General features: G+C 35.5%; 1 protein-coding gene across 1 annotated transcript; it reads right to left on the reverse strand.

The window, feature by feature from the left end:
- Positions 1-9,721: 9,721 nt before the first annotated feature.
- LOC136029602 (uncharacterized) lies at positions 9,722-10,138 on the reverse strand. The gene has a single exon (XM_065708106.1). The coding sequence runs from the start codon at positions 10,136-10,138 to the stop codon at positions 9,722-9,724; it is 417 nt and encodes a 138-aa protein (XP_065564178.1).
- Between the last annotated feature and the right edge of the window lie 308 nt (positions 10,139-10,446).

The following is a 10,446-nucleotide window of genomic DNA, read 5'->3' on the forward strand; positions in this document are numbered from 1 at the left end:
TTTTAGAGTTTTGGTTATTATTGAGCCGGAACGCTCCTTACTAGAGTTCGTTACGACGAACTCTCTGATATCTGATATTTGAAACTGAATAACTGCCAAAAACGGTTGGCTAAGCTGTCCTAAAAGGGAGAATCAACAGGGTATAATATATTAAATCACGCTTGGATTATTCAAATCCACAATGTCCTGCTGATCCTCCCTCTAAGAACAACATAGGAAGCAATTTTTGGCAATTATTTCTAACATCAGGGATGACATTTAGTCGTGATAGTAACGACTTTTGGTAATTTCTGCTTGTTTAAGGTTGACTTCATTATTCATTTTAATACCACTTTGTTATGTGTTTCAATTATTTATTCGTAGAAATGTTTGTTATTCTATGGCCTGACTTGACTGTTCGTTATAATTTTCTTGGTTTTAGATTGTATTTATTTATTAAGAATAATTGCCGTTTGAGATATCAGAAAGCTATATTTCTGCTTATTTTTAGGTTTTTGTAATCAAAGTTTACTTTTCGCAGAAACATTGTTATTTTGAAATTTTTTTGAGATTAAGTCGAGTTGTTCTTTAATTGACACAGTTTTATTATATATTAGTCTTAGGAATCCTCATAACATTTATCAGGACTTTCTGCTCAAAACCTTTGACAGTTGCCTAAGTTTTAGCTAAAATTTGATACTCAATTTTTTAGCAGTATTTTAATTGAAAACTTTGACGGAGACGAGGAGGGCCTAAAAATTATGACGGAATCATACGGACTGAAAACCTGAACAATTTTTGTCTTGTACGGGGTGGAAGATATCCTTGCACTCATCCTGTAAGCGCCCTTACTTATGTAAGCGCCTTACTATGCTGGAGTTAAATCAGTGACTCCCCCCAAATTAGAAGGATTGGCAACACTAGGATGAACACAGAATTGCACGTCCGGCATGCTATTCCCTCGGCTAGGGTGGCTCAAGTACCTTTTGAATACAGAGGTGTATTCTTCCATCATTTTGTTACAATGCTCTCTTCATGTTTTGTTGTGATGTATGTTCATGTTCATGTTCTGTTGTAACTATTAGGTAAATGAGTGTTTTAAATTGGTTATTAAAATATTTTATTTTGTTGTCCTTCACCAAAACTAAGTTTTATAAAACATCTTAACAAAGAACAATAATTACTTGGTACTTTTTTTACATGGTCTTTATTGTGCTCAATTAGTATCCTAGTGTTCAATAATTTTAGGAGTGGAGAGGCTGGGAAGAACTTTTACTTTATTAATAAACACAATTATAACTCTTTACTTTTTATCTCTACTACACTGATGGAAAAAGATACGTTTTTGTTTGCTTACAATAGTAAAATTCAACCATTCTCTAAACACACCGAAAAATAGCATAATAAATAACAAACAAAAAAGAAAAAACATTCCACAAAAAAAAAGACAAAACAAAAACGATCAATCTCCTTCACATTATCCCTTCCGAAATAAATATATACCTCCCAACATCTATTATTATAATCTCCGTGTTTCATCGCTGTTAATCAGAGGTGTCCACTTCTCAGAACATTGTAGACAGATCTTTTGTAACTCTAATAAAAGTTATTGCTCATATCTACGTTCTTCATATAAATTCCACCATCAACAAGCTCCAAACGTTGCTAAGACGGCAATCTTGGTGCCGTATCTCAAGCAGAAAAGCTGGGGCTATTGGGCTAGCGGAACTGATAAGAGTCATTTTTAATGGCTCATTTGAAAACAATTGCTCATATATATGTGCTTTTTCTATTATCAATTTTACCATTTATAAGTGCGATTTAGCACTGAAAAGAACACTTTTGGTACCACTTCTAAAGTGGAAAAGCTTTGAAGCGCAAAATAGGTACTATTGTAATAGTTAGGCTCCAGAACCCTTAACTGGAGGTTTACAAGAAGCCCTCCTAGCCCCCTTAGTAATTTTCGTAAATCGTCTGCTCATCAGTAAGCTACTGAAACATTAGCTTGCTACCACACAATCATAGATAGATGTTTAATGGCTCAGTTAAAGGCTATTAGTTCCATGGAATAGGTTTTTACAAATTCTACTATCTATTAGATTTCACAGATTTTAATGTTAACTAGTTCCTGAGGAGAATTTGCACTGAGCTCTTTGGCAGGTTTGAAGCATTATCTGTGACCTAGTAAAGAGTAATTCACAGTCCATAGTAACCAAACATTAAAAAATGTTAAAACGCTCTTTTTTTTCTGACCCCTTGTACCCCCATCCCCTGAGTATTTTGACACACTTGGAACCACAGATAACTCAAAACCTCTAAAGCCAGTTCCAGTTTAAAAATAAGAGGCCGCTATTTATATGTTTAAGGTGATTTAATAGATAGTGAAAGACATGGTCCCTTTTGTATTATTAGATAAAAAAAGCAAGTTTTTTTTAACTGCAAGTAAGGAGAGACATTAAAACTTAAAATGAACAGAAATTATTCCGTATATGCAAAGGCTTGTCCCCTCCTCAACGCTTCGCTCTTTACGCTAATGTTTGACATTTTCTCACAATTCTACTTTTTAAAACAATAAAAAACTTTAGTGTAAAGAGCGAGCGTTTAGGAGGGAAAAACCCCTTTCATATCCGGAATAATTTCTTTTCGTTTTAAGTTTTAATGTCGCTCCTTACTTGGAGTTACAAAAATTTGTTTTTTTTTATTTAATTTTTAACTTAAGAACGGGCGACCGGATCATAATGAAATTTGATATTTAGAAGGAACTCATGTCTCAGAGCTCTTATTTCAAATCCCGACCAGACCTGTTGACATTGGGGGGAGTTGGAGGGGAAAACCAGAAATCTTAGAAAATGCTTATACATGTTGTAGATACTGGACGTTGTAGACGTAACTGGACTGGATCCGCTCTCTTTGGGGGAGTTATATGGTGGGGTTCACTGCTTTGGCGAGTTTGGTGCTTCTGGACGTACTAGGACGATAAAAATTGGTAGGCGGGTCAGGGAGCTTTACAAATTGACTTGATAAAGTCGTTTTCCCCGATTCGAACATCTGGGGGGCTGAAGGGAGAGGAAAAATTAGAATAATTGAGGTATTTTTAACTTGCGAGTGGTTGATCGGATCTTAATGAGTTTTGATATTTAGAAGGACATCGTGACTCAGAGCTCTTATTTTAAATCCCGACCGGCATTAAGCCTCTAATTTTCCTTTTAAAACAATCTATTGATTCTTAGAATTTTGCTAGAGCTCCTACCATATGAGCTCTTGGCTCTTGGCTCTTCCAACCTCGTCACAAGTGCCATATGAGCTCTTAGCTCTTGTTTTAATATGTCAATGCAATATCTTACAATACTAGCTGCATCTCAAACCCTTAAATTATACATTTGAGATATGATCCTGTTACATAGATCCTGTTGCACTGACTGCCTTAAGTTTTAGTTGCACAAAACTGTTTTAATTATTCAAAGTAGATTTTTCAGACCCTGCACGTATAAAAGGGTGGATTGAGAATTAGATATTTGGCAAAAGAACCCAACTTCCCTGATGTCCAGCCTTTTAAGACTATCCCTATATTTTTCCACCGAAAACCTCTCGGTAAAACTTTTTGGTCTGGAGATAAAGAAAAAGTATGGCGAACAAAGATCTTTAGTGGACCTACGATGCGACAACCAGGAGACAGAGCGGGTCAGGCTCAGAATCGGCCAGGCAATTGTATTTTTTTGGAAACTGTCTCAAATGAGGAGTAGGCAGCAGAACCCTCTCCGACTTAGGTTGATACTCTTCAACATTAATATCCTCCTGAGACTTTGCTACGGTTCTTGAAACCAGGCATTTGAACCAACAATTTGAGAAGAAAGTCCTCGCGTTCGGAAACATTTGTTTAAGAGATATTCTAAATGGCGGCCGGCACCCCCGGAAAATACCACCCCGGGTAATACCCCCCCCCCCCTGGAAAATACCACCACGTAAAATAACCCCAGAATATACCCCTCTCCATGGGAATAACATCTTATAGATTCCCCCCCCATGGAGAATATAGTAAAATAGAAAATGATAGAGTCTAATAGAAAAAAAAAACCGAAAAGATACAATAGATTTTTCAGGTCTATCATAGGCAGTGAAATAGCGCCACCTAAGTTAAGAACGATGTTGGCATTATTTTCTTCTTTTTTTTTAGACCAGGGGGCTTCGTATAGAAGATGTTGCCGTAGAAACTTCACTCATTCGATTAGAAATTGAGAAGACTAGTGCCTAATTAATAGTCAAAAGTGATTGGAGGGCAAATAGACCCTCCCCCCTCCCAAGCATTGCCAATCAATTTCTTTAGCCATTTTTTCAGAATAGTTAAATGATCCGTACATTTTACCTTTGAGGATGACAACCCCCCACAGCCCTTAGCGCAAGGGCTGCAAGTTATGCCCTGGGGGCATGTAAAATATTATAGAAAACGTGGTCATATAAACTTTGGAGTGGACATTGCTAATCAGAAGTTCTAGTACTCTTTTTTAGAGTCAAAGTGATTGGAGAGCAGCCAACCCAACACCCAACACACGAACATTATATATTCTTGAAATGAATCTAATAGACATTTTGAGATAGTTATTTTATTCAAAATAGTCCCAATATCAAATAACAAGGCTTATGGGTCTGAAAACAAGCGTGGGGCCAAGAATTGTAAGCTATACCCCGGAGGTATTTAAGGTTTTCATATAAGGGATGGTTTTTTAACTTTAGAAGAGGTACATTTGGTTGAAAATTAGAAGCTCTGGTTCCCTTTTAAGAGACAAATCTGGTATTTATTCCTTAAAGTCGTAACACGTCTTTATTTCTTAAAGTCAAAAAGTGAAAATATTTAAAGCTTATTTTGTTTTTAGTAAAGTGCAAATTATGTTCTGGTCTTAAGAAAGCGTGAGCTTTTTCAGCCCTACTCATGTTAATTTTTGCTCGTTGTGAGTATGACTCGGTTATTTATTGTAATTTCTGTGTGTTTTGGGTTCAATTTATTTGTTGATGGTGATTTGTGGTAATTTTTGAATTTGGAAAATAATTTGAATTTATTTATGATTACGTATATTAAACTGAAAACCCATGTTTTTTTGTATCATTATGTTCTGGTCTTGAGAAGACGAGGGGGTTGTCAGCCCTACTACTTTTAATTTTTGCTCGTTTTTGAATTTGTTTTTGATTTATTAAAGGGGATTTGTGATAGTTTAACACTTAAGGAAATAACTCGTAGAATTTGACAACGCTTTCGCCCGTAAAAACTTGAATAATAAGAATGTGTTGGTTCCCAAAGCCAACTTTGCTTTCAAAAGAGACAAAACATCTTATACTTTTTGTGGCCACATGTTCTTAGCTGATTTTTTTTTTTTTTAATTTGGCACCAACTACTGCCAAAAATGGCAAAAGTTCATATGGAAGCCTTTTCAATAAAAATGTATTTGCAGTTTTTTTCTAATTCTTTAACATATTTTTGGTGTGTAAATTCTGCTCTTTCCCTTTCCTTAGCACTTCTCAACGAAATTATATAAAAACACAATTTTCTGCAGGGGGAAGGTATTTTCTACGCGGGGTATTTTCCACGGGGGGGGGGGGGTATTTTCTGGGGCTATTTTCCTTGGGGGTATTTTCCAGGTAGGGTAGGTAGGTAAGTAGGTAAGTTTTATTTTATCCACAATACAAACAAAAATTAAAAAAATGACAACGCTAATAAACTATTGCAGCAAAAAGAAAGTCCTAAGGACTTGTGCTGCAATTTCATATTATGATTTACATCTTATAAATAAATATCTAAACATAACATCTCATGATTAACCACTTAGCCTATCATATATATAAAAAATAACAACACATACACATGAACAAAATGCAAAAAAATAATCATATTAAATATCATTTACCGGTATTCAGCCCCCATCCCACATCAATAAACTGCAAAAAAAAGACATCAAAACCTTCTGCCCTTCAAAACCTATTACTTAAATAAAATATTTTCAATTTATTTTTAAACCCATATAAAGTGACAGACTCCCTGATGCCAGCCGGCAAACTATTCCAAACAGAAGGCCCCAGATTACGAACCACATATGATGATCGAACTGTTTTCTGTGTTCATGGCTTAAAAGTTGTGAATTTCTTGTATCATAATTATGGTACTCCTGATTCATGGAAAAATATTCATGAAAATACTCAGGGCATATGTGTTTCATGCTCTGGAACACAAAAATTGATGCCTGGTAGTCACGAATCTGACCAAAATTTAAAACATTACACCGGGAAAAGCTAGCAGTAGTTTTGGATTCAACCTACTCTTTTATGTCCGCAATCAATCGAATGCTTTTATTTTGCAAAATCTGGATCCTTTTGTAATTAGAGAAGAAATTGCTAGCCCAATGAACACAACCATACTCTATATAAGGATGAAGAAGGGAAAAATAAATGATTTTTAAAATCTTGAACGGAAAAGTTTTTTTTTTACACGTCTCAAAATTCCTAGACCCCTAGCCATTTTAGCACCAATAACACTACAATGCTTTTTCCAACTAATATTATTATCTAAATAAAACCCCAAATACCTAATTTCAAAAACTTGTTTAATGGGTAAATGTCCAAAAATTTTTTTTATTATTATCATTAAGTAACCTACCTGTTCTACTAAATATAATGTAATTTGTTTTGGATGCATTAACTGCTAGGGAACTACCTACTGTAAAACTGCACAAACGTTCAAGTGCCAAATTAGCCTTATGTACAACCTGCACCAAACAACTACCAATTACTGATATCGCAGTGTCGCCCGTGAAAGAGGTCAGCGCTTCAACTCCAACATGTGAAGCCAACGAATTAACATAAATAAGATAAAGTAGAGGTCCCAGCACGGAACCTTGAGGCACTCCACACTTAACACCGAACTCTCTGCTTGATATATCTGATAAAGCAACTTTGATAGTCCGGCCATGCAAATACGATGAAAACCACTTTACACAAGTACTACCTAACCCAAGCCCACTTAGTCTAGTAAGAAGAGTATTAAAATCAACAGTGTCAAAAGCCTTACGGAAATCTACAAAAACAGTTAAAGGAACCATATTATTTTCAAACGCATTATCAACAAAACTTAAAAGATGGTGCAATGCATGACTAGTGGAATGTTTACTTCTGAAACCAAACTGTCCATTGTACAAAATTTTCTTCGAATCCAAAAAATCATACAATCGTTTATAAATAACTTTTTCATAAATTTTACTAAATAAAGGTAAAATGGAAATTGGTCGCCAAATACAGGGATCTGAGGGGTCCCCACCTTTATGTAAAGGTATGATTTTAGATCGTTTCAGTTCCGACGGGAAATGCCCTTTAACCATTGAGAGATTAATTAAATGAACCAGTACCGGTAAAAGATACACCGACACATAAATAAAAGCCTTTAGGTTCAATCCATCTACACCAGAAGAATTTGATTTAAGGCTACAAACAATTTTTTCAACTTCTTCTACATTACATGGTACAAATTCAAACCCATTCTGCATGCTTGAAGGATTTGCGTTAATGTTGACGGCACAACCACCTCTAGACACTTCATTCTGTATAACACTACCAATTTTCGAAAAATAATCACCCATGTAATTTGCTATTTCCAATTTATCATGAATAATTCTATTACTAATTTTTAAATTGGTTATACACATATCTTTTTTTTTCACATCCTATCACTTCACGGACAATTCCCCAAGTATCTTTTATATTACCTTCCTTAATCTTCAAACGGTTTAAATAATACTCATTCTTTGCATTTCTTTTTGAATTATTTACATAATTTCTCAACTCTTTAAACTCATTTAAAATCATTTCAGATGGATTATCAAGATATTGACAATACAACTTATTTCTTTGTCTTATTAAAGTCAAAATTTCATCATTTATCCACGGCTTTCTCGGTTTAGCTTTCTTGCAATTAATTTTATTCAATGGGCAATTTTTCTCAAGCACAGGGTAAAGAATATCTGAAAAAATATTAAAAGCTTTTGAAGCATCATCCTTTTCATTGTAAACCACCTCCCAATCCAACGAACTAACTTCATTTTTAAATTTAGCCAGATTAACTTCTTTCATGTCACGCCGAAGAATCTTATTTTTTCTTTTAATTTTACAATGTGATAACTTCTGCAACAAACAAAGAAGCGGTAAGTGGTCCGAACCAGAATGGATTAATACATCACACATGCTATCTTCCACCATAACTTCACTGACGAAAACGTTATCAATCAAAGTTGAAGAATGGTCTGTTAATCGGGATGGGATAGAATTTAATGGGACAAGACCAAATGAAAGCATGACATTAAGGAAATCCAAATTTTTGGCTTGAAGATCTAATAAATCAAAATTAAAATCACCTATGATTACAATTTTATCAAAATTTCGATTTATTTCAGATATTAAAATTTCGAATTCCTCTAGGAAAAAATCTGGACTAGCACCAGGGGGTCTATTCACCGATGAAATAAGAAGTGGATTATTATTACTTGTCACTATTTCAATAGCAAAAGTTCCAATCTTACCTTCAATCCATAAAGATAAATCTTCCCTTACTTTAAATTTTATATCATCCTTGATTATGAATGCTAAACCTCCCCTTCCCATCAATGACCGGTTCTTGGAAATAAGTGTGTAACCTGGAAAATTAAAAAGCAGGACACTGTTCATCAATAAATGATTCACAAATACCTATCACTTGCACCTCACTGTCAAGTTTATTAATTATATCAACTACATCTTCATGTGAAGTAGTTAAATGACAATTCCAGTGGAGAATCTGGAATTCGGACAGCATAACGGGTGCACTCACATCATCTACTGCAACATATTTACTAAGCCTTGCAGGCTGTTTATCCGAAAATTCCGACAGGCTACCAACATCACTCGAAAAAATATTATCCAACGAAAAGCGATTTTTTTCTAACTGTAGTAATCGTGAAAACATTCATAAATAAATTATCCTATTTCCTATTAAAGAAATATTACTACAAAAGAATGTAAATACTGAAGTACACATTTATAACTACTAAAACGAAAAAAAAAATTCAGATTAGATGTCGTCACAACTCCACAGTCGGCGTGTCCGAGCGTCATTTCCAGATCGAGCGAAAATACGGCCGTGATCGGACCATACGTTGTGGTTACCTAACCTAACACGAGCCAGTTGCAGAATTTCTCGTCGCTTCTTAGTTAAACTTTCTGACACAAATATACCAGATTTGGCCAGTTTGCTCTTAGCAGCAAATACCTTTCTAGCCACATCCTTAGACGAAAACTGGGCGAGTACCGGTGCAATCATATCAGGCTGCGTAGGATTCGCTGGAAGGGTAAATCTATACACTTTAGTTAGTTCCGAAACATAAACTTGTACTCCCATCTTGTCCGAGATAATATTGTTAATACACGATTTTACATCAGCACCCGGAGCTTGTTTGACACCACTGAAAATAAGTGAATCCAGCCTATCTTCCTGCTCAATATCGTCAAGTCTACTTTCAATCTTTTCAATCTCTCTTCGAGTATCATGAAGCTTTTTTTTAGCGATTTTAGTTGCTTTTCAATAAAATCAAATTTTGGCGAGTATTCGACCATCAAAGAATACGTCAGATATAATTGATTCAGCCGAGTACGGGAGTTGATTTTTTATGCGATCAGAAACTTTACGTGAGATTTCATCCCCGAGATTCGCTTTTACAGCTTCCAATTCTTGTTAGGTCTGAGTTAGTCTCATGTTCAGTTCAGAAGATTGGTTGCCTATATCCGGGCTTGGATTTGACGGATGATTTTTCGAAAGATGTCCTGGTTGTTCAGTGCTGTTAGAAACAGTGCCCTTGCGCTTAGCACGATAATTTTCCAAGTATGGCTGGTGGATTTCTGGGTCATTGTCCATTTCATAGAAAGCAAGCTTGGCCTCGTTAGTAGTTTTTTGCAGTGCCTCTGTTCTCTTTAATTTGACATCGTGGAGGCTTTGGGTAGAGACTGTTTGAAAATCATGCGACCCGTAGCAGAAAACGGTGAATTTTGCTGGACCTGAAGCTTGCTTGACTTCACCAATAATTTTAACTGGCCACAAGGGATAACCATGAAACTTAGCAACCGCAACATCTCCGATTTTCCAAGACGACATCGTAAACTACTAATTAGTAACTCTAATTAACATGAGACAAAGACTTACACGCAAGGGGGGCTTTTTTACGACCCCCCAGATTCAAATAGTGCCAGATATTATCCAATTAGGTTTGCAGCAGGCTAATCCAAGTCAATTTCGTGCATCCGATATGACACGAACAAATTATTAGACAAACGTCTAAAACCATCCAAATATCCCTTGGGCCAAAAATAACGGAAACTATTGTATATATAAACAAAATGACCAAATGCCGAAATTGGAGGTACGTCGGGAACGTGAGTCACATGCCGAGCTCCAATTACCTA

This window comes from Artemia franciscana, chromosome 7 (genome assembly GCF_032884065.1).
Source record: "Artemia franciscana chromosome 7, ASM3288406v1, whole genome shotgun sequence".
NCBI lineage: Eukaryota > Metazoa > Arthropoda > Branchiopoda > Anostraca > Artemiidae > Artemia > Artemia franciscana.

Bases quoted from the DNA above. Each gene is read 5' to 3' on its own strand.
- LOC136029602 (XM_065708106.1), bottom strand. From the start codon at position 10,138: ATGTCGTCTTGGAAAATCGGAGATGTTGCGGTTGCTAAGTTTCATGGT.